Raw genomic sequence first — 26,348 nt, 5'->3', positions numbered from 1 at the left:
TACAATGTCAAGTTTCATTTTTTTTCTTTTTGGAAACATTAATTTAAAATAATGTAATTTCACAATAAGCAGTTTATGACTATGTAGTATTTTTACTGGAAGAGTAAATGTGAACAATTATATTTAACAAGCCATATCAAACTTTCAATGTAGTTTTTTATAAAATGTGTAGAAGCAACACAGTATTGCTGGTATGGAAATACTTGTGTTGTACCTTATTTTAGATTTGTGTTTTTCGGAGGAAGGTTGGTATCATTTTTGGGGTTTTTTTTACCAAACATACTCATATTGTTTCCCCCCCCCCCGCTCTCTTTTTAATGGATAATGAGTGTGTGCTGAATACTGATGAGGCTTTTCCCTTGGGGAGCTATCACTATTCCCCCTTGGAATACAAAATGTCTTTCTGAATGGTCACTTAGACCAAGCCCCTCAGTAATCTATAAAATCATGAACCTATAATACTTCTTCCAGTGAACCATTGCATAGTTAGATACTGCTGTTTATATATTTAAAGTACAGCACTGTGTGTCTGCATGTGTGTTAGAATGGAATGTTTGTGTTTCAAAGAGAGAGAGAGAGAAATGAAGAGTTGATTCCCATAAAAATGCACAAAAGAGCAAATTAATATTGTTTACCAAAAAAGGCTTGACTGAGTTAATCAATTTTCTGTACTACAGAAAGCAACATAAGATCCCAGATTTCCTGTTGAATAACCAGAAAGTTGGTAGGGATCATGAGATTTAATTATTATTAATTTTTGCTCCCCTTTGTTTTTTGTTCTTCCTTCTCCTCTTCTCTTCTCGAACACCCAATTCTAGGAAAGGAAACTGTTGAAATCCTGACTCCTGAGGCACTCTGCCACAAACTGACCTCCTGCGAGTTCACAATGCAGGAGAGTGAGGCACTGGAGAAGAAAGTTCCTGCTGTCCAGACACAATTCTTTCCATCTAGCCAGAGCCGGGAGGGGAGCCGAGGAAAGCTGAAAAGGCAACGGTACCAGGAGCTGCCATTGGAAGGAGCTGTCTGCATCTCTCAGTGCTCTACTGAGCATGTCTCAGAGGAGCCTTATGCTGGCAACACATTATGCAAAAAGGCAGCTCGAGCAGGCGAGAGAGAGTCAGAACAAGCCTGCACACTCCTTGCATCACCAAAGCTTGAAAACAACCCTGGATTACTTGAGAGGGCCGGCCTGCCTGCCCAGGTGAACGAAGCTAAGCACCATGGCTTGATTCCTGACATTGCCCGACTGCTGAACACCATGGGGAACCAAGATGGGAAGCTGAAGAGGAACGCAGGTGATGTACACGAAGGAGGTGAGGATGCTTCTGGGCCCAGGGATGTTGAGGGCACAAAGAAAGGAGGGGGCAGCAAAAAGACCCTGGGCCGGCACAGCAAAGGGGGAGAATCAAAGAAGAAGGGCAAGTCTGAAGCCAGGTCATCCGTGTTTTCTAATCTGCGCATCCGGAAAAATCTTTCCAAATCTAAAGATGGAACCAGCAGCTCGAGAGAGGATGTTTTAGAGAGCCAGGCCGTGCACACAGGAGAGCTAGACAGTGCTCACTCCCTTCTCACCAAAACTCCTGATATAAGCATTTCTGCAGATGAAGGGGGTCTCTCGGATACCGATGCAGAGCATTTTGAAAATACAAATGAAACTCACCCTGCAGCTGCCAAGCCGCAAGATGGACAAAGAACCAGCTCCGGCTCAGATACGGATATATACAGTTTTCATTCAGCCACCGAACAAGAGGATTTGCTTTCTGATATTCAGCAGGCAATTAGACTGCAGCAGCAGCAGCAGCAGCAGCAGGGGACAATTAACATTGGAACTGAGCAGCAGGGCACCAAAACAATGGCCCTACACATGGCTAATTCTCAAGCAACCCCATTCGATTTTGAAAGGTTTCTTTCACTCAGCAGTGACAAAGACAGTAGCCCGGATACCGAGCAGCCGGTCTCTGCAAAATCAGAAATTGTAGAACATGTCCCAAGTTGTCAGGCTGAAGTGCCGGAAAGGGCAAACGGAATGGAGCACTCCTGCAGCAGTGTGTTTGAGATGCAGGAAGGGCCCGAGCAATTGTCATCAGAAGAGGAACAACCTGCTGGTGAAGGAGGAGATGTCTTCTCTACTCCCAACGCTGCAATTACAGAAGAGGAGGGGGCTCTGCTGGGCAGCTCGGTCTTTAATTTCCCACCCCCGGCTGGGGAGTCTGAGACTGAAAGAGTTGCAGGTACAGGTGGCGAAAGAGAGGCTGAACTGGCAGGTGCAGGCGGGGATCAGGTGGCTGTGGCCACGGACAGGAAATGGAGTTTGTCAGCTAGCAGGGAAGCAGGGGAGGAGGGCTTTTCTGTGGAAACGAAAGATGGGACTTGTTCCTCAGAGGACGTCTCCAGCAGTCCAGTGCACACTTCCAGATGTTTTAAATCGTACCCTTTCATCAACCCCTGCTATGTCAAAACCACCACTAGGCAGCTGAGCTCTCCGAACCGTTCACCCTGCCTCTCCCCCTTGCAGAGCCCTCTCTTTAAAAGGAGACGGGAGCCCTCTCGACTGAAAGAGAAGGCACCAAGCAAGAAACAGAGATCTGCCAGTTTGGCAGGGTCGTTTAGCCGATCTGCAGACTGGACTCACGAGGTTACAGATCAGCCCAGTGAAATCGCTCAAAAGTCAGGCTCTGCAGATTTTTTGGAGTACAGGCAGACCAGAGATGGTATCCAAGGGGAAAGAGTGCCTTTGAATCACTTGAGAAAGTTCTCAGGAATGCCACCTTCTACTGATGCCTTCCCTAATGTATTTCGAGGTAAGTGTCCTACATAAACAAACAGTTGCTGCAGCTTCATCTCTGAAGCAGAAACATCTAAGCATCATAACAACAACTTATTTTCTCTTGTTAACTTGACTTTCATTTACAGCTCGGCTGAGATCCCAACCTCTGCAAATAACTACAGGAGTTCTGTGTTTTCAATAGAAATGAGTATAATGTTTGTTGCAAAATTCATCACTAAAGCATGTTAGTAGTACTCATTAGGCAAAGTGATGTAGTACATTATAAACTATCAGTGAATTGTTTGCATCAAGGCCAGTGAATATAATGTCTAGGTTTGTGTGGGCCTTTCCAGACTTATTGTCCTCCAGATATGTTGGTGTATTTGTGATGACTGAGATTTCTGGTTGCTGTCCTGGAGAACCATGACAGCTCAGGAGTCTTGGGAAATGTAGTCCCAACACAATTAGAGGCCTTCGCTTTGGAGGAGAATAACCTATTGTGCCCATAGAACAACTTGTTAATAATGATAATTTATTTTCTGCATCGATTGTGATATGCAAATACCTTGTAGCTTTGATAGAGGTTTATTATATTATGGTTCCCATGCCATTTTAAACACAGGGATTCCTGAAAGTGTAAGAGTGATCATAGTTGACCAATAGATTAATGGTTTAGTCTAGATAGAATCCTAACACTTCATTTCCTGAGCCAATCTGGTCTTTATCTGCCACTTACACAAGTTTCTATTTCTGTCTATTTCTAAAGAATATTACATTTTATAACTTATTCCTTTTTTCACCTCTTTCCTTTAAGACTGATCATTGTTACATTAAAAGAAAGCTCAAATAACAGCAAAGGGGAATTAATAATTGTACCCAAGGGTTAGGGTTCATTTCTGAATCAGAGACCCCTACCAAATTGAAGAGGGCCTTGAATCTCCTGCAAGCTTTCAAAGGCTGAGGTGCTGGGTCCCTCTATGATACCCACCATCTCACAGCTACTTTTTCTGTCTGAAACACCTCTGGACCTTGTCTCCATCCAGCATTCTTTGTGATCTGATTGCAATATTAATATGAAATCTCTACAAAGAAGATCAGAGAAAGGAAGGGACCAAGGCAATTAGGCCCAATACTTGATTCATTACCAAGTTTAGGTTTAAATAGAGCTTATCGGATGGGAAGTAACAGGGTCATCACAATTCCCCCAACTTTTTCCTAAGCCCAGCCTGGTAATGAACAAAGACATATTTTTGTAGTCCTTTTATGAATCTACTAGCACTTCAAGGACTTGTGTGTTGAGGAAAGGACCCAAGACATTTTGGGGGAAGAAGTGATGTTGCAATAGCCCAGCTCTGTACTTCTCAGGCCAGCCTGTATGTTTCACTTTGTAATGCTGGGGTCAGTAACTACTATATTGCACTACATAGGATCCTCACTACTCACCCCAAAATATTGCATATTGACACCAAGATTGGGTCTCCATTTGTGGGTTTTTTTATTAAAAATCTATCTTTTTATACTGAACATTATCCATTAGGCAACATGGTTTTTAAAGTGCATTCAACTTGAGTTGATGAGACTGTGGCTTAGCAATCAATTAATCACTTGCAAAGTATTCAATCAGTGAATGAGTTAGTTTTCAGTAAGAATGTCCAGATAGAAGACCTAGATATTTTCAGGATTGCCTTCTAATCCATCCATAAGATCTTGTAGATCTTTAAGTCCCCTTATTTAATGACTGCCATTTTTAGGGGCCTTGGAGATATGCCTTTTCAATCAATGTCCCTTTTTCTTTGGTGTAACATTCCCCCAAGGTCCAGATCTGAATCATACTCTGCTAGGTTTTAGAAATGTCACCCAAACCTGTTGGGTTCTTTCTCCACAGACATTAATGAAGGGAATGTTGTGAATGACCCCTTTTGTAATCTGATGTTTAATAAATATAGAGGTCTAATTATCTCTGGCTTTCTGTTTGGGTTGTATGATTTGTGTAGCTTAAGAACTTCTTTACATCAATAGGATATGAGGGTGACTCTGATCTAATTTCAATTTGAGCAGCATAGAAACCTAGCAAACAAATATCCTCTATTACATTTATCACCTACACTAATACCTACCCATGGAATGGTCGGAGAACCATTTCAAGAATACAACACAGACAAATTTTAGCTGGTATCCTCCTAGTCCTGGGGAGCTTTGTCATGAGAGTAAGTTCCCATTTTGCAACTTCACCCACTGATCTCACTGTGAACAAAGAGAGATTCAATTTAGTTTGTATGGATGAAAAAGTCCTGGACCACAGATGCAAAATCCATGTAGTGCTAGGAATGACATTTAAATGTTTTCCAAATAAAATGTTACTTCTGAATAAGATGATGGATGATATTTATTATTTAAAATCTGCAATTTATATCAATATAACTTGAGCAGAGGTAAATGTGGGGTCCTTTACAGATGTCATCTTACCCTTTTGCCTAAATATTAAGAAATCATAATGATCTCTGGTTTTAGTTTTTTGCTGTTTTTTTTCCTGTTTTTTCCTGTTCCTGTTTTGCTGTAAATATATTGACATCCATACAAACTAAGAGACTTTGCGCTTTGAGTTTTTCATATTTTCTTCCCTTGGTATTACTCAGGTAGTAATGTATAGAGGCAAGGCAGCTTGTAATTCTCCAGAAATTCTCAAACAGCAAGTCTCCATATAGCATTTAGTTATTTTTATAACTAAATAACTAAAGACATCTTAACAGTTGAATACAATTGAATCAATTACTACCACTTAGGGATAGAGCTTTTAATATACACCCATAGTTAATTTAAACATAATTCACTTAATCCAATTTTGGGGATTCATGTGTCTTATTATCTATACTATAAAGACATTGCCTGAATTTGTACAGGAATCTGGGCTATGATTAGTTGCCATGTTAGTGAGCCATATGAAGACAGCCATCTAATGGTAAGCAGTGTGCCGTCTTTTAAAAAATGAAGTCACACACTGTGAAACAATCACATTATTATTATAAGCTGTGCTTTAGAGTGTTTATGAAGCATACAGACATAACAGGTAGAAGATAACAGGTAGATTAGAATTAATAGATGGGGCTGTGCAATGTTGCATAGGGCTAACAACTGTTTGCAACCTTAAACCAAATAAGTCTTTTGCTGCAGGTATGGTGTAGGTATCAAGGATACCTATGTGAACCTGGGGGGAGGTTAATTTAAGGAGTTGCAGATGGGGATCATATGTATATCCCCCATACATTCCAACACATCTGAATTTGAAGTGTTGCCCAACCCTACTACATCATTGTAACAGCTTGAACAGAAATCCAAAAGAAATGTAAGTTTGAAAATCAAATCTTGATATAGGTTAGAAACTGACATACAGTAATATGTTGTAGGAAAATACATGCTGGTATCAAGGAGAGAAGCAACCTAGAACTTAGGAGAAATTTCCTGACTTGTTAGAACAATTAATCAGTGGAACAACTGGCCTCCAGAAGTTGTGAATGCTCCAACACTGGAAGTTTTTAAGAAGAGATTGGATAACCATTTGTCTGAAATAGTATAGAGTTTTCTCCCTAAGCAGGAGGAGGTTGGACTAGAAGACCTCCAAGGTCCCTTCCAACTCTGTTATTCTGTATCATGAGTGAAAGTTGCAGAATAATAAAAGTCCCAGCAAAATTTCTAGTCATATACAATAGCTGATTTGGTATGAATTTGGGTATGAATCCTTATTCTGGGATTGCTTTCAAGCTGTCAGCCACAAGTAAAGTCCAATCTTCAGCTTACTTCTTTTTATTTTTGTTTGTGATTGAAGGATCGTATTGCTTCCACGTAAAGAGGCGGGAGAATTTACTAAGCAGGGATGGCCTGATAGTTTAACTTGTGTGTGTGGGGGGGGAACGACTCCTTCATTGCTCAGAAGTCTGTAAATCATTTAGTTCTTTCTTCTTAACATTTAGTTCTTTCTTCTTTCTCAGAAGGAAAATGTTGAATTTTTGTTCAATTTTAAACCCAGCAGATGTCTGTTAAGTATGAAGACCTATTTTCTAAGATAGCTAACTTTCTTTTCACTCACAAAAAGTCTTTGATGTTTTGAATTGAGTCACTAACTTGTACACTTTGCATTTTAAAAAGCTGCTTCACTTTCCCTGTTAGCTTTTGTCATGCTAAAGCATTAGCACAAGAGATCTCATGACTATTTTACTTTCAGGCTCTTAACCCACTTTCTTTTTCCTTCCAGAGTTTCCCTTTTTTCCCCTTGATCTGACTTTCTCTCATATGACACTATAGTACATTGTCCTTTGCTGCAAAACTTCTATCCTTTATAATAAATAATGAAATAATTATAAATTAATTAATTTGGCAAGAGGCTGATTCTGCCTTTCAGTTCATGCAGGTTCTTTTGCTGAAAACAAGCTAAAGTTTCTCATTATAAAACACAAATAGAAGATCGAATTCAATTTTTTTGAATAATTTTCTTAAACATTAGAATTACAATACTATAAACTAATATAACATTCAAACTAATATCAATTCAAAGAAAGAGTGCAAAGGGGAAAAAAGGGAAGAAGTGAAAAACAGAAGAAAAAAAAGGAAAAGAATATTGTATATGTGTGTAAGAGAGATTTCCAAACTTCATCACAAGTATAAACAATTTTAGTAATGTTTAACCTCCTCTTAAATTTCAATATACCTTCTCTAACCAATAAACAAACCCATAAGGCACCATACTTTCAGTTCTGGTCTTATGAAATGTCCATTAAGGGTTATTAGATATAACAATATATCTACAAATATGCTCTTTTATTGGTAATATCTATTTTAACCTTGGTCAAATAAATCAGCTTTATATTCCTTCCGTTTACTTGTAATTTTAATCCCTAGTATCAGCTATGGAATTCATTGCTGCCACATAGTTGAGAAAGTGGGAGTGGGTGATGTTAATTGAGTAGCTCTTAGTAGACAAATATTTTATTTTGAAAGTTCAAGGTTACAGAGTATGGCGCAGAAAGAATTAGAACTTACTTTGGAATTGGTGCAGGTGATGTGATGAGGAAAAGGAGATGGTTTGTAGGTTGGGACTTTGTGGAGAAGCCGGGAAGATTTAGTTCTAGATTTCCATAGTATGTGCCAGATGCTGTTCTAATAAAAGTACTTTGAGATGATGTGTGTCTTGGAGTTACTGACAGGAATGGATTTTCCCTGGAACGCTGACATTTAGTCCACTCAAATAATGTCAGAGAACTTGATTTCTTTTCATTTCTTCTTTGTCCCTTCTCACAAGATTCTTCAAAGCTTTAACAAATCTCTTTTGCATGCCCAATTTTTGGGGGAAAAAACCCATCCAGGTCACTCTCTTGGTTTGTTGTTTATATGTCCCTTGTAATTATTAAAATATCACTTGGTTTCTTTTGTATGTCCATTATGTAGCCTGTCATTTGTAAATCCATTTTCAACTCAGTCTCTGTCTTGTCAGATAAAATTTGTTCATCTTCCATAATATCTCTTAGATACAGTCTGTCTATAGAAGCAGATATCACTATTAACATTGTTAACATTCATGTCTGACTCTATTTTTCAAAAGTGTCCTTCAATTTTTCCAATGTTAGAATATTTTGTGCCATTCTATTCTTCCTACAAGAGTCACAAAACATCTCTCTGTTTGAAGTTAAGGCCATAGATCTCCTGGTCATCTTCCCCCCCCCCTCAAATTGATATTATGGTTAGCAAGCTGTTTCTAAAATTTTCAATCTTACTAGACATCCCTTCATCCAGCATTCCTTCAGGAACAAATTATGCACATTATTTGTCTTATACCTCAAGCTATTTCTGCTGTTTGTGGAATGATTGAGAAGTTTCAGAATTTGTTACTAAGGTTTTCTTTTATCAGAGGTCAGATCCAAGGTTTCTGATGCTAAATCTGCTGCCATCTTGACATTTCAATGCAATTTCATAGCATGGCTTCTAGTTTCTTCACCATCAGATAAGGACTTCCTTATAGAAAGAAGTGCCGTCAACTCTGAGCAATAACTGATTGAATGATCTCTCCCTATTCAGTGTTTAAACGTCTCAGCCTAATCTCTCTTCTGTAGCCAACATCACTAAGACAGCCACAACTGGATTAAAACGAAGTCCAATTCCAAAACCAGGATTTGGGCTTTCTTGGTTATAGTATAACAGATAAGCTGTCTGGCAGATTATTTAAATAACACTGATTATTTAAATGAGAAGAAGAATACTTAGATTCAATGGATTCCAAGTGTAGGGCAATGTTTCCCATTCACTGCATGCAATTGATATTTTCCATTGCATGTCTCATAGAGTTTGCTCTGTGTACATGATGAAAAAATCTGCTGTTGCAGTTGCTATATGCAACTTAAAGCATCTCTGTTCAATTTATCTGTTTTTACTGGTAACGCTGAAGTGAGCAAATAGTGGCCTAGTTTGCAGTGCATATATCTGGGCTTTCTGCCATGTTACTTTTAAAGTAGCCCAGCCCATGTGTTCTTTTCTGGATAAGGATTTTCTAACACATGACGTAAATGGTAATGAACAGCTGCAACTGCAGTTTTTAAAGGATTTCAACTAAGGTATAACTATTATGGATTTACATAACTATGTAAGTGCTCTATATTTACACTTCTTTCCCAGGTAAGCTCTTCTTATCTGGGGAAGAAAATAATGGTGCTAGCTAGGGAAATCATTTCTCTTTTAATACACTATATTTCTACACTGTGCTTGATGCTCATCCCAGCTGGACTTAATGGAAATGTGTGTCTGTATGTTGGTGTGTGAGAGAGAGGGTGGATGAAAGATAGCTGCTTTTTAATGCATACTTGTAACATCTAAATGTTCAATAGGAAATAGATATGATGGAGGAATTATATTAGGGCATATCCACACTTATCATTTAAGCTGCTTCCTTGATGTAGAATAAAATAGAATAATAGAGTTGGAAGGGACCTCCTACTTAGGCAGGAAACCCTACACCACTTCTGTCAGCCTTCAAGATTCCTTTCCCTTTCCTTTGTATCTTTCGGCTGCCATAGTAATGGGTGGTGGTGAAATATTTGGGCTTTTTGGGTGTGGGCAATGTGGTAGAGGTTTAGAGAATGAACTGTATAACTTGGGACAAAATTTATTGTTTATGCTTACTTGCTTGCTTACTGCGCAGTCTCAACTCTTTATCAAAATAGGCCAAGGTCAATGGACGGATGGCTGTATCACCACCTGAAGATGCCCCACATGACATTATACACAACTTCAATTGGATGGACAGTTTGAACTATTGTGGGTGGGAATGTTGCCATCACTTTGTATATGTGTTTTTCGCACGCAATTCCTCAGATTCAGAATTCTTTTGATGCTACCACTTGATTTTCAGTAAAAGATATCTTTTCTCTATGTAATGGAGTCTAAGCATTTCTTTCTCGGACTTTGAATGGAGCACCACCTGACAACTTCAGACAAATGGTTATCCAACATCTTAATGTGTGCTAATGATAACTTGAAACAATCCTATCTGGACTGAGACGTTTTGCAACAGCTTGTAAGATAGTCAGCCCAGACTATAGGCCGAAGTATTTCTCCACTTTCTTCTTTCATAGTCAAGTCTTTCTTGACATATATACTTGTATACAAGTAGTCCTCTTTTAATGACTACAGTTGGGACTGGTAAATCCATCAATAAATGACATGGTAGTTAAGTAAATCATCACATGACCACATCCAACTTACAAGATCAGTTCTGCTGCAATGGTGTCACATGACCGCAACTTGTGACTTACTGATGGCATTTCCATTGACATTGTTGGAAACCAGCTATAAGGTTGCAAATGGAAATCAAGTGACTGCAAGGTGCTGTGTCTGTCATAAATGAGCACCGCTTGATAAATACCTGAATTGCAATCATGTGACCTCAGGATGCTGCGACCATTGTAAGTTTGAGGATCAATCATAAGTTTTTCAGTGCTCTCATACGTTAGAATGATTGCTTAGAGCAGGGGTCTCCAACCTTGGCAACTTTAAGACTTGTGGGCTTCAACTCCCAGAATTCCACAGCCAGCTGGCTAAGGAATTCTGGGAGTTGATGTCCACAAGTCTTAAAGTTGCCAAGGTTGGAGACAGCTGGCCTAGAGGGCAATCAGTAATCGAGAACTATATGTATATGTGGATATGCACACTTTTCTAAAAGGTTCTTCTTTATACTCTATTCTACTCTAGTAACTCTGAATAAGTTCTATACTTCCTTTTATGAGCACTGCCGAAAGGCAGAGTGGTTAAGTTAAGAAATAGCATAGACAAGGTATGTTTAGAGACAGATATTTTTTTCTTTTTTTGAGTAAGCTCGTTCTCCAATTGGGCCTTTCAAACAAAGCCAAAATAGGATATAGTAGGAGACAAAATTCTATTCTACGAAAAGATATTTATAATTTTAAAAATTCTGATAGGTTTCAGGTTGGTGACTTTTTCTATTTCAGCAGTGCTGTCAAGGGAAAGTATAAAAGGTACCATTAAAGCACATTATAAACACTGCCTCAGTTGAATATGTGGCCCATCTTCAACAAGAGAGCCAATGAACTGTTGAGGTTAATGTAAAATAAACTGAACTCTCTGTCCCAGGTGGGCAGAAACTCTCCAGGGCCTAGGCAACATAAGATGGGAAAATGTATTTTGGAAGTGAAACAGAGAAGCATGTCCTCAAGTCACTTCCAAGATGAATGGGGAATTAATGGAGCACAATGTCATCCATTCCTGCCCTCTAGAAACAGTTACTGGCTAGTTTTAGTGATGTGGCAGCTGAATAATAAGATTAATCCCTTAGATATTTTACCAGTGAAGCATCCCATTGAAAGACTAGTAATAGTAGTAGCATGGCATTTCATGTAGAAATAGTTCATTTCATGTAATCAAAAATGAGAGTAATGGTAATTAATAAATTGGAAAAAATATGATGGGATTGATGTATTCTTGGATACTGTGTGGAGGTTTGAGGAGATATGCTAAATTGTTGGAAAGTTCCTTGTAAAGAAAAGTAATTTGCAGTGTAAAGTTAAATTATGATGTGGGCAGTCGTATGTCATTTGTGATCTGTTTTCTCCAAAATGAAGTTGCAGAATATTATTCTCCAAAGATGACTGCCTATATATCATATTTCTTTATTATATGGAATTAATTTCTCACCTTTATGGAGTATATTTATATTTATTACATTTATTTATTCATGGAAAAAATATATATATTTCCAGGGGCATTGAAAGTAAAAGGAATAAGCCCTCCCTTTGCCTTTTAATTAATTTTTAACAGTGTTTTAATTATCCTTGCATCTTTTTACATTTTTTTAACTTTTATATATTAAGCCTTAGTGATGCAGTAGTTAGAATGCAGTATTGCAGGCTAACTCTGTCCGCTGCCAGGAGTTTGATCTTGATTGGCTTAAGGTTGATTCAGTCTTCCATCCTTCTGAAATTGGTAAAATAAAGCTGGGGCAACATGCTGACATTGTAAATTGCTCAGAGAATGCTGTAAAGTGCTATGAAGTGGTATATAAGTCTAAGCCAGGGCTGTCAAACTCCTGGCCCATGGGTTGGATGCATCACGTGCTGGCCACACCCATGCCTGGTTTAGCAAAGGTGAAAAAAGTCCCGATATGACACATGACACACCATTGATGACATGAGTTTGATAACCCTGGTCTAAGCTTTATTGCTATATATTGTTTTTATGTATTATTGTATACAGTCCAGGGCCACTCTGTGAGAGATGGGCAATTCCAAAATGCGATAAAGTAAATAAAATAACTAACTACGTGGGTGTATAGACACAGAGATATGAATAGTGACAAAAGGAAGGTTCCTGCACGAAATTAGTGGAAGGAAAACAATCTTTTTCAAAACAAGGCAAGAGATCTATTGAGGGGTGGTGACTGATGGCAATCAAAGCTATGGGAGCAGTCATACATGGAAATTCTGTGTATAAATATTTAGTATTTATTACATTTGAAAATGGCACTTCTGATTAGAAGATTACATACATTTTTAAAATGTATGTACCATATTTTCAATTCAAGAGTATCTTGACAAAGAATGTGTTATGTAATTGATTTCAAGGTCCTACTCATCAGCTGATACTCTGAGTCAATGTGAAAATATGAAGTGGTGTGATTCAGGGAAGAATCATGTCTAGATCTTAGCTAGGAAACAGCTTGTGACTGACCTTCAAAGGGCTAACACCAGATGACTGAAAAGAATATAAATCCTTCCCCATCATTCAGTCAAAACTGAACAAGCTTCTTAGATGAGAAGTGAAATGTTTTCAAGAAAAAAATCAATAGTCCAGTTGCCTTTTGAAAAGTACCTTTGGGACAACAGATCTAATTATGTGCTGTCCCAGACAGTCTGTGGGAATTGGATAGTTACTTAGGAATTATGACCTGTCCCCTTAAGGGAATGCATCATGGTAAATGTAGTTAAAGGTATCCTGGAAATGTAGTTCATGTCACATGGACACATCTGTAATCCTGATTGGTCACTAAATTGACCCTTGAAGGGTTGGGGGAGGTTTTCCTCACTTTTGCCTGAACTCTCTAATTCATGGCAGCTTCTTTCTATCGCTACGAGATGGGTTAGGACATAACCATCTTTTACTGCAAGGCAGATACACAAAGGATTGGTCATTAAAGAAGAACTTCATCACAAATGTGAGTTATGAGGATACCTGATGAACCAATAAATGTACTTCGTTATGGACGTCTTGTTGAGTTATCTATCTGCATCTGTACAGTTTATAAATCCATCTCTGTACAGGATACAGAAAAAATTATATATTCCAATCTTAGCCTTAGTTTCATTGAGTAAATTTATTAATTTCTGTTTCTATAAGGACTTTTTGCTAAAAAAAATCCCACAAGGCAGTCTAAAACAATTTAGAAACATCAACAATAAGCCTTTAAATATTAAAACCGCAGCACCACACTGAAACTACTTTATTTTGACTTAAAGATTGAGAACATGGTAGCTAAATATAATATTTTGTTTAATTTCTATATAAAAAAACCATATATTTTATGAATAATCTCTTGAATCCAAATTGCCTTGAAATTATAAATATTAATAATAATCTCTGCTTTCTTCCTAAGAGCTTATTTGATTCAGTTGTGAATATGTGACAATACTTTCTAACTGTCACATGGCCAAATTCTCATACTCCACTATATAAAAGTCATACTTCATAGTTTACAAAGTCTAGCTTAACACACTCCTTATACTAAACTCAAGCCAAGTTAATTTAATATTTTAAGACACCCACTTTCTTTGTTTAAAAATTAGAGCTTCTTCAGAGCCTTTATGATGGCTTTATACTGTAGTTAAGATGTTGGTCTGGCACCTGGGACACCTAATTTTAAATCCACTCTTAGTCATAGAAATTCATGAATGACTTTGGTCCAATTATACTCTCTCAAGACAACCTCTCTAGCAAGATTATTGTTGTGGGAAAAATGAGAAAAGGAAGAGCTGCCTTCAGTTCCTGAATAAAAAAAAGAAATATAAATCTAACAAAGAGGTACTTCCTATCATATTCCTGTGAAGATGAAAACACTCTTCCCCGCATCAGTCCTGAGAAGCCTGGCCTGCTATCCACCACTTCCAAGAAGCCTTCTCACCATCACCACTGCCCTCCCCATACCTTTCCCGGCAGCTGTTGTCAGGTGCATCCAGTCAATGAGAGCTTCAGCTAGAAAGCTAACAAAGGTTCTTAACAGGATCTTTTCATTTTCTTGGGGGTGATGGGAGGGGAAAGAGGAGATCAAGCTTCTTGCAAGTAGGGGGAACATCAGGAGGCCCATGCACCAATAATTTAGCTTATTGAGGGCTTCTGGCCTGCAGCAGGTTTCTTCATGCCAATGGGCATGAAGACTTGGTGGGGCAGAGAAAAGCCTCTAACAACCACAATAGGAAAATATAGGATTGTGTCAATGAACAAATACTTACATGGATGACATGGACTCAGTTGTGGTCATAAGTCAAGAAGTACCTGTATGTTCTCAGTTTGGGTAGTAGGATTCTTCAATTTTTTTCCTCTCAATGTTTCTTTGTATTTTTTTTACTAGAGTTTAAGCTTTTTTTGGTTTTTTGTTTAATTAGGAAAGAACTTCTGCTTTTTAAGTGGATCTATTGGCTTTCTTTGCATCTCCCCTTCCCATCAGCTGTCATCCATTAAACAGGACTGAGAAAAAGAGAAAAGATTTGTCAGGCATGCTCAGCTACACAACTATTACAAAATGAAAAGCTTGTGTTTGTTCTTCCCAAATCATACATAACAAGCCCCTGTCTGAGGAATAGTAGGGTTTTTTTTTAGTGAATCATAAATTAAACAACATTATGCAAACATTTCTTCAATAATTACAAAAATATTTTAAAAAAACCCAGGCTGTGCAATGTTAATTTTGGAGAAGTAGAGATATATTTTTTTACCATTTGGTGAACTTTGTTAGAAATCAGCTGCTTCATTGTTTTTATCACATACACAGAAGCTATTGAAAAACCTTAAGGTCAAATCCCATCAGAATGTGTCTGTGTCTCTATATGCAGATGGTAAATAGTATTTATTTCCCTCTTCTTTTTATGTTTAGAATTATAAATATAAAACAACCAAGGATAAATGATGGTATTCATTTTGCCTCTTATTCGGTGCTCTTTGTTCTAGAGCAAGGCAAGTATAATCAACCACAATTTTTTTTTTTCAGTTGACAAGTCAGTTATCACTGTTTATATCTCTTAGTAATCAGACTTTAAAAATCTGTTACCAAGCTTTATCTGGCATTATTGTGGGCTTTATTTCCTTGTCCATGTTCTAATGTAAGGCAATTGACTGTGGGATGGGTTTTTAAAAAAAATCTTTATACAGTATTTATTCAGGATTGAATGATTTGGCTACTAAATGCAAGAATCCTTCTGTAACACCAGGAAAAGACAGATAAATTAACAAAGAGTATTCATAATGGTTGAAAGAAGTTCAATTTTTTTTATCTTGTCTTGAGAACAGCCAAGATAGTCAGAAGTATTGTTTTGGGCAAAATACAACAAAAATAATATACATTGTGTTGATTAGGCAAGGCATATACAAATATCTTCATTTTATCCCTCTTTAAATCCTCCTCCTATATCATAAAAGGAAAACTCCTGTTTTTCACAAAATATTTAACATTTGGCCTGGACATTTCTATTCAAATACAAATAAAAAGATTTACTTTGCAAGATGTGGAAGTAAAAATACAAAGAAATGTTTGTTACAGATTGAACTTTACAGTATCTATTAGTTTTCCACTATAATTAAACAGATGGTGCTATAGGCCTCACCCATCCATCAAACAGATGGTACATTTGTCCCTTAATTGTATGCTGAACTTCTGAATGTGACTGCTATTAGCACTAGGGATATACAGAACAATTCTGATATATTTTACTGTGTTTTGTAAAAAAAACACTGGCCCTGCAGTTCAGTCACCTGATGTTTCTAACAAATTTATATTTTAACCAAGAAATGAATCAAATCAGTAATTGCTCTGAGTGGTATCAAACTGACATTCTTTGGAAACTTCTATATAAATGCAGCCATTCTTAGGAGTTTTTGGCAAAAAGTCAAAAATGCTGTATCATGGCCCAATTTACATAATAAATTTGTGAACAAAGTTGTACAAAGGATTTACTTGTTTAAGAAATAACACTGGCTAATATGTCTTTGAGCAACAGCCAGAATTTAGCTGTGAAATTTGGATAGAAATATGTGAGTTCATGGATTTAGAAGTTAAGTATGCTGTTTGCTGGATATGACACATCTACTTTCTCTTTTAATGGCATTTAGATTCTTTATTTTAGCTTGAATAAACAGTTACATCATATGATCACATTATTGGACAAAAATAAAAAAAAGGCTGTTTAGGGGTATTTTCAAAGAGGTTATTCTTCAGAGCTTAATTATCCGTCACAGCTATTTTAAAAAAGACAGAATCTGGGGATGGCAAGAACGAACATGTTTAGTCATTGAGGCTATTCTTCAAATACTCTGGTTCTTTATGAGGGGCAGAAATGTAACACATTCAGTGAAAAAAGAGGAAGCTAAACTTTTATATGGTTTATGTTCCCGCTTCGCATAAACTTTGGCATATTGACATATTCAAATCTGCTCCAAGGAAACAATCTGCTGTGGAGTCAGTGCTGTAGAAATTTTTTGACTTCCATGTTACATAAACCAGCATTGTACAATATTGCCCTTTTCCTGGAAATTGTCCAAGGAAAGCATCTGCCCTCAGTCTATTCAGTCTCTTAAAACAACAAAGGGAATGAGAATAAAACTCAATGGATTTGCGAGTAGCCCACCACCTCTGAGGGAGAAAAGTATAACCAAATGAACTTTTAAAATCCTAAACATTCTATACTAAACTTTGGCTTGTGGCCTCTCCTAGCTATTGCGGTAGCCATTGGAAGATGCTCCTGTACATCCTGCATTAAAAGAAAGGACTACTAAAGAGCTTTGCACAACCTTGTTTTCTGTGGGGGAAAAACTCTTCTGCTTCACTGAAATTGAATTATACTTTATTGTAACCATTTTTCAAGCATGTACAATAGGCATATGTTGAAGTTTGATAGTTATGGACCACAACTTTTTCCCACCTCCGATTAGGAATGGGATCCCCATAGGCCATATTAAGCAATACTGTACCATATGTATATAAGTTTGCATGTATATGTATGTATGTTTGTATATGTGTACGTATGTGTGTATACATATACACATACATATACACATGCATATTCACATACTTTGTTAATGTTTCTTAAAGGATGCTGGGCCATCACTTAACAGTGCAAAAACTAGAAGTGGAACAGCTTAGTATCTGCTCCACATTGCATCCAGTTTTTCCCCCTGTATGAAATTTTTATTTGTTAGGGAATCTTCTTTTAATTTTTGGTACGATATAATGGCATTGATTGTTTAAAAAGTTTGAAAAAGGACAATAATGACTTGCTACATCAAATAAATGGATATGTTGAATTTTACTAGGTATGAACCATATTTTCTGATTATGCTGAAAGACAGTAAAAACTTACAGAACATAATGGATAAATGTGAGAATAAAGGGGAGAAACCTTGATACTTCTTTTTCTTTGAATGAGATTCAAAGTAGTTTAAATATGAAACCATTCAAGAGAAATAATTATATTACTTTGTGGAAGTCTAATTTCTATTTTCTTTAACGTGCCTGACTTCCATGACAATGCTGTTCAAATTATTGAATTAAGTCCATTGACTATATGATTTTATTAAGATTGATATCACACAACTACAGATCAGAGGACTTTTGCAAATCATCAAATAAAAGAATTACTAAGAGTTTTGTTCAGAAGAAAACAGACACGCTAAATTATGATTTATTCAGAATGAATAATTCAGATACACAATAAGAATAAGCTATGTACTGTATATATGATAGTTATAAAAGTCAAAGCTTTATTTTTATATATACTTTTTGTTTAGATATTAGCTATGAAAAGTCCATTATAGTATACATATCTTGCATGCTAAAAGTCTTATATTCATTCTCTGATTGGGAGACAAAAATCCCTATCCAAAGCCCTGAATTCAGTAGACAATGCTAGATGGACCAGTGGTGTTACTTGTGTTGTCACTTTTCTTGGTATTAGTCCATACTGCCTTTCTATTAACATGAATGTAAATGGTTAGAAAAAGCCAAAAATCAGTAACTCGATTACACTAATACAATACAACAGACAACTGATGGCAAATCACACCATATGCACATTCCAATTCAATGTAATTCAGATGACCCTGAAGGCACAGCTGAACCCCCAAGTGTCTTCAACTGCTTCAGAGAGAGTGCTAATATAATTCCCCCATCCCCCCATTCTATCAGAACCTATCCTTCCATCCCCTATCAGAACTGATGAAGCTTCTTGCATGAGAAGGGAAACATTTTCTTCCTCAAGGGGAAAAAAAAAAACAGTCCAGTTGCCTTTTGAAAAAGCACCTGTGTCATTCCAAAATAGTTAACAGATGAGGTCAATCAACACCTTAGTTTTTAACTGTTTAAGACCTTATCTTAGAAAAGATCCACAGAAACAGAGCCGTTTGTATGTTGTCTGAAGCACTGCAACAGAGTAGGTCTTTTGCTTCAAAAGATGACATTGTTTCAGAGAGGAAATCTGAGCCATGCAGTCCTACAAATCCATAATAGTCCAAGTTCATTTAGCCATGTGGAAGAAATATTTCTCCCCTGTGGATTCCTGTGGACTATGGACACTGCATCCCAGAGAAGAACATATGGCCCCAATTTTAACACTATTTAGGGAAATGGCAACAGCCCATCCCTTCCATTGATCTCTTAATTATAAACCAGTTGATTTGGCTGGTAGTGATTTTAGTTTTACTTCTGATTATTGCTTTTATTCTGCTAATCATTTGCATTTTTAATTGCTGTAAGCCACCCAAATATTATTTGCACAGAACTAAGAGAAACGATTTTAATAAATAAAGCCCATGCTAAGAGAGCTTCTTGTATTTATATATTTCAAGGACACTTTTAAGAGCCTATAAATATCTGCAGGTCAAACCCAACATGATTATTGAAAAGAAAGAATGAGGTACTATCCTGAAAAACTCTGCCTTAAGTGCTTTTGAGAATGAGTCAAATGCAGGAATACCCATCAGCTACAGTAAAATTTAGTAAAGGGATCTAACCTCAGTATAACTGCAGAGGTTTATTTACTACTTTGCAACAAAAATGACAATCATTGTTTAGCCGGTCAGGAATTATTTTTAATGTCTTGCAAATATCTACTTCTGAAAGTGCAGGACACTATGAATACAAGTGATATATAAAAGGTCTGTTTGTGAGATAGTTTTAAGATGCTAATTTACATGGTAATTGCAATCATCTCTTGATATTAACATCTGTAGGTCTGTTCCATTAGTCAACATGGAATAAGTTACCAGAAAAGAATTCCTCCTTATATGCTGTATTAAGAAGTAAGCAAAATAATATGTTGAAGCAAATCTTGAAATGAAAACAGGTCTTTCTGAATTCAGTGCAATTGCTATTGGCTATTACAGGAATTTTTTCAGATTAGTTGATTAAGTGCCATCAATTCCATGTCCACTTTTAGTGACTGTTTAAACAGACTTCCTCCAAGTCAATATGCCATCAATCCAGCTGTCTAAGTTTCTCAGTAGTACACTAATTGCCTTGTAATGAATCCACCTTGTTTTAGCTGTACTTTTCTATTTCCTTCCCCTTTCCAAACATTATGAACTTTTCAAGGATTGAGACTTGAGGTAATATAGTCCCAAGTATGATAGTCTGAGCCTGGTAATTTGTGCCTTGAGTGAGAACTTTGGATTTTCTGGTTGTTCTTGGTATACTCCAGTTTTGTTCCTTCAAAGTCTAACTTTTAAATTAATTTAAGTAAATAAAGAATATCACAGCCTCTATTGCTGTCCTACTAAATGTTATTGTAGCATATTTTTGGCTATTGGTTTAGTGTTGACAGTCAATCCTGAAAGGCTGAAACTATCCATAGTATATAGATAGTATATATACTATATATCTACTATAATATATATGTATATGTATATGTGTATGTGTATATGTATATGTATATATGGTATTCAGCTTTGTTCGGGTATTTTCCCACGTCATTATAGTTGTGCTTTTAAAGTTGTAGCAACGTTTCAGCAGAATCTCATCTGCCATCATCAGGCTTCTGTATTGTGTTTGTCTGTGTGTGTGTATGTGTATGTGTATGAAACTTAAGAATGAATATATATATATATTCGGCAGAATCTCATCTGCCATCATCAGGCTTCTGTGGTTGGTGTGGTATTGTTGTCTCTGCAGCTGAATAGGAATTGGAGGTCACATAGTATTCCTGCTCTTTTAATTTCATCTGATGGCAGATGAGATTCTGCCGAAACATTGCTACAACTTTTAAAGCACAACTACAATGACGTGGGAAACAAAGCTGAATGCCATACATGTAAGTACCCGAGAAAAATTAAGAAAACGCGCACACACACACACAAACACACACACACACACACACACACACACACACATATATATATATATATTCTTAAGTTTTCACGGGTACTTACATGTATGGTATTCAGCTTTGTTCAGGTATTTTCCCACGTCATTGTAGTTGTGCTTTTAAAGTTGTAGCAACATTTCGGCAGAGTCTCATCTGCCATCATCAGACTTCTGTATACAGACGGACACAATACAGAAGCCTGATGATGGCAGATGAGATTCTGCCGAAATGTTGCTACAACTTTAAAAGTACAACTACAATGACATGGGAAAATACCCGAACAAAGCTGAATGCCATACATGTAAGTACCCGCGAAAACTTAAGAAAACAAATATATATATATATATATATATATATATATATATATATATATATATATATATACATACACACACACACACACACACACACACACACACATTGCTCAAAAAAATAAAGGGAACACAAAAATAAGACATCCTCGATCTGAATGAATGAAATATTCTTATTAAATACTTTGTTCATTACATAGTTGAATGTGCTGACAACAAAATCACACAAAAATTATCAATGGAAATCAAATTTAGCAACCCATGGAGGTCTGGATTTGGAGTTACACTCAAAATTAAAGTGGGAAAAAACACTACAGGCTGATCCAACTTTGATGTAATGTCCTTAAAACAAGTCAAAATGAGGCTCAGTGGTGTGTGTGGCCTGCACGTGCCTGTATGACCTCCCTACAATGCCTGGGCATGCTCCTGGTGAGGTGGAGGATGGTCTGCTGAGGGATCTCCTCCCACACCTGGACTAAAGCATCCCTCAACTCCTGGACAGTCTGTGGTGCAATGTGGCATTGGTGGATGGAGCGAGACATGATGTCCCAGATGTGCTCAATTGGATTCAGCTCTGGGGAACGGGCGGGCCAGTCCATAGCATCAATGCCTTCATCTTGCAGGAACTGCTGACACACTCCAGCCACATGAGGTCTAGCGCATATGGTCTCACAAGGGGTCTGAGGATCTCATCTCGGTACCTAATGGCAGTCAGGCTACCTCTGGTGAGCACATGGAGGGCTGTGCAGCCCACTAAAGAAATGCCACTCCACACCATTACTGACCCACTGCCAAACCAGTCATGCTGGAGGATGTTGCAGGCAGCAGAATGTTCTCCACAGCGTCTCCAGACCCTGTCACGTCTGTCACATGTGCTCAGTGTGAACCTGCTTTCATCTGTGAAGAGCACAGGGCGCCAGTGGCGAATGTGCCAATCTTGGTGTTCTCTGGCAAACGTCCTGCACGGTGTTGGGCTGTAAGCACAACCCCCACCTGTGGACGTCGGGCCCTCATACCACCCTTATGGAGTCTGTTTCTGACCATTTGAGCAGCCACATGCACATTTGTAGCCTGCTGGAGGTCATTTTGCAGGGCTCTGGCAGTGCTCCTCCTGTCCCTCCTTGCACAAAGGTGGAGGTACCCACCCTGATGCTGGATTGTTGCCCTCCTATGTCCTCCTCCACATCTCCTGATGTTCTGGCCTGTCTCCTGGTAGCACCTCCATGTTCTGAACACTATGCTGATAGACACAGCAAACCTTGCCACAGCTCACATTGATGTGCCATCCTGGATGAGATGCACTACCTGAGCCACTTATGTGGGTTGTAGACTCTGTTTCATGCTACCACTAGAGTAAAAGCACCACCAGCATTCAAAAGTGACCAAACCATCAGCCAGAAAGCATAGGAACTGAGAAGTGGTCTGTGGTCATCACCTGCAGAACCACTCCTTTATTGGGGATGTCTTGCTAACTGCCTATGCTTTCCACCTGTTGTCTATTCCATTTGCACAACAGTATGTGAAATTGATTGTCAATCAGTGTTGCCACCTAAGTGGACAGTTTGATTTCACAGAAGTGTGACTGACTTGGAGTTACATTGTATTGTTTAAGTGTTCCCTTTATTTTTTTGAGCAGTGTATATATAATATATAATATACAATATATATAGTATATATATATATATACTTTGTATATACCTAGAACTACATTGCCTTCGGTCTGATCTAAGCATAGTACATAAAATTATATATTGCAATGTCCTACCTGTCAATGAATACTTCAGCTTCAACCATAGCAACATAAGAGCAAACAATAGATACAAACTCACGGTCAACCGCACCAAACTTGATTGCAGGAAATACGATTTCGGCAACAGAGTGGTCAATGTCTGGAATATTCTACCTGACTCTGTGGTTTCTTCCCCTAACCCCAAAAACTTTAACCTTAGACCGTCTACAATTGATTTCACCCCTCACCAGAGGTCTGTAGGGGGCGTGCATAAGCGCACCAACATGCCTACTGTTCCTGTCCTACTGTTTTTTTTCTTATATGTATCCATTTCATGTATTCATAACTATGTTTATACTTATACCTGTTATCTTATAATCACTTGACAAATAAATAAAATAAAATAAAATAAAATAATAAATAAATAAATAATAATAATAGATAGATAGATAGATAGATAGATAGATAGATAGATAGATAGATAGATAGATAGATAGATAAACTATCTATAACTTCCATGTCTTTGTTGTCCAGTTAGGTTGATAGCTGTACTTGTTACCATTACTTTGGTGGTCTTTATATTTAATCTTGGTTCTACTTTTTTCACTTTGTTCCTTGACTTTCATTTCTAAAAAGTATGAGCAAATCATTTGGATTTTCAGTTGACATAGTATCATCAGCATAGAATTATTGATGTTTCTTCTATTTTTTTACAGCCATGGTTATTTTCTTATAATTCATCTTGCTTTCATATATATATATTCATCTATAGGCTTGTATGCTTTCAAATTAGTCTTTTCTCTTAACAACTGTGAAGACAAGTCCCTGTAGTTTTCATGGCAATATTTTTAGAAGTGGTTTCCCATTGTCTTCTTCCTAGGTTGACTTAACGCCTATAGTAGGACTAGAACTCACAGTCTCCTGAATTTTAGCCCAATGCCTTTAGCCAGTACATCATATTCTATATATAAATTGAATAAATAAGGAGAGAATCTTGCCTTTTCTGTCTTGTCAGCCTACCAGTCTGTTTCATACAGTCTTTGGCTTCTTGTTGCTATAGATTTTACTTGAAGACAATGAGGTGTTGTGGGATTCTTATTTTCCTAAGGACATCCCACAGCTTGGCATTCTCATAATAGTGCTAGAGAATTACAGGAATCAGTTCCATTTTTAACAATATAATTTGCAAGCAAATCCCTCTGTTTTTTGGCTTATATATGTAAACCCACATACTGTTGTTCATGTGAAATTTTATAAAGGTTGATTATATTACATAGACTTTGAACATATTTTTAGCTGGGAATTTTTTTTATTTGAATTTATAATAGTAGAGTAGAGCAATTTCCACACAGGATGGTAGATGGTAGTGCAGTGATGGTGAACCTTTTTGTTGTGGTGTGCTGAAAGCACACGCGCATGCACCGGCGCCCACAGTGCATTACATCCTGCCCCCCCGCACATACACTTGCAACATCCCCGCCCCCTTACCTGCACTGCATGCACCTACCAGCTGATTTCTGGCCCATTTGAGGCCATTTTTGCCCTCCCAAGGCTCAAGGGAAGCCTCTGCAGCTTTGGGAGGCTGAAAAATGGGCCTTCTGGACATACCAGAAGTGCCCATTTTCAGCCTCTGGAGGGCCTCTGGAGTTTGGTGGAGGCTGTTTTCACCCTCCCAGAGACTTAAGGGAAGCCTCTGGAACCTTGGAGTCTGAAAACAGGCACTTCTGGTATTTCTGGAAGGCCCATTTTTTGGCCTCCTGAGGCTGCAGAGGCTTTCCTCGGGCCTCGGGAGGGTGAAAACGGCCTCAAATGGGCCAAAAATCAGCTGGGAGGTGCATTCATGTACAGTGCAGGTAAGTTTGGCTGGGGCTCGCATGCCCACACAAATGGCTCTGCATGCCACCTGTGGCACACGTGCCATAGGTTTGCCATCACGGTGGTAGTGTTTCTCAATCACAGCAACTTTCAGATGTTCAACTCTTAAAATCTAGGCTTCCAGAATTCTGGGAGGCTGTTTAATTCTGGAATGGTGTGGAGTCCTCCACATCTTAATGTTGCTGAGATGGAGAAGCACTGGTCTAGATTCTAGCATTCTTTGGTACTACTCCCTATTTTTCACATTCAGGAGTCTGATTATGTACACAAACCATGTATTTAAGGGATGTGTGTGTCTGGTGATAGATTGAGAAGAAGAAATCTTCCATCTAGGGAAGGACTATGTATGAGCATATGTGTGCTAAATGTTTATGGGGTACATGATCATGCAGTGTGAGATATTATTAATATGCAGTGTGCATATTATTAAAACAGACAGAACTGGATTTTGTATTGTTTTTCTTCCTGATGTTGTCAAAGAGCGTTACAATTCTATTTGGAAGTTTCAGCAACCATTTTAAATGACAGAAAAGTCCTAGCATTCATACATTGCTGCTAAATATTAGCCTGAGAGCTTATCTTTCATTAAATGGTTGTGTTGCATGTTCACCTATTTAAAAAACAATGCAAAATTCAGTAACTAGTGTGTCACAAAATGCTCATTTATTTCTTCTTACTTGTCCTTTAGAATGGTCTGCAGAGTTTAATCACTGAATTGGTAGGTCAATATGTTTAAATTATTTGAAGAATGAAAAAGGTTTGATTTGCTTCTTTTATTTTGTTCTAGTGAAAATACACTGGTATTTATAGGTTTGTTTGTTTTTTAAAAAAATCTTGTCTCAAGCAGCTGTTTGGAACAGTTTGTGTTTCTAAAATCATTAGGTAGCTTTGAATGTGACAGCTGATTATTTCAGAGCAAATGAGCAACAAATGATGTCTCCTGTGCATGTTAGGTTATAAATAAACCCTGTTGTGTTCTGTGAGGTTAGTTCTGTAGTATGGGTTTAGGATTTATTGTCCTTATGAATGTATTTTCTATTGTGCAAGTCAACTAACAACTCTGTTACAGGGTTGCCTATAAATAGGAATAAGCATTAAGAGCAGTAGCATAGCAAAGAATTGATAATAATTATTCAGTAAAATCAATAATTTCACTGGTCAATAGTTCTTGTTAAAGTCAAATCTTGTCGCTCTTTAGAGATTAATGTTATATTTGCCTCCTTCCTGCTGTCGGAAATCTTTCCATTCTATAAAACAATATTCATTGTTTGTTGTAAGGGATGTAAAAACTCATCTTCAAAACATTTGTATTAAGAAGCTGGCTGGCTCCCTAGTACATTTCCTGTTTCCTTGTACCTTTTTGATAGCTTCTGTGTACTATTGCTATATTCTGTTTATGTGCACATGTGAGCATAAACTGAACCTTCTGCTGTTTTTCCAGCAAAAACAGACTAATCCATTTGATGAATTTGGGTAAATTGAGATTTATTTATAAAAAATTGCCAGACTGGCAAGTTTGCAGGAACCACATCATATTTCTTGGGGGGTGG

At 37.5% G+C, this 26,348-nt stretch overlaps 1 protein-coding gene across 1 annotated transcript in view; it reads left to right on the top strand.

The window, feature by feature from the left end:
- The first annotated feature begins 833 nt into the window (after positions 1–833).
- Positions 834–26,348, top strand: part of FMN2 (formin 2) — a 187,112-nt gene continuing 161,597 nt past the window's right edge. The window contains 1 exon segment of the mRNA XM_087937054.1: positions 834–2,801. Within this exon segment, the coding sequence (XP_087793180.1) occupies positions 887–2,801 (1,915 nt within the window). The 5' untranslated portion in view covers positions 834–886.

The sequence above is a fragment of the Pseudonaja textilis genome, chromosome 1 (assembly GCF_049901715.1).
Source record: "Pseudonaja textilis isolate UNSWEBS1 chromosome 1, rPseTex1.2, whole genome shotgun sequence".
NCBI classification, from domain to species: domain Eukaryota; kingdom Metazoa; phylum Chordata; class Lepidosauria; order Squamata; family Elapidae; genus Pseudonaja; species Pseudonaja textilis.
The sequence above is the reverse complement of the archived record's forward strand: the minus strand, read 5'-3'. Positions and strand labels throughout refer to the sequence as shown.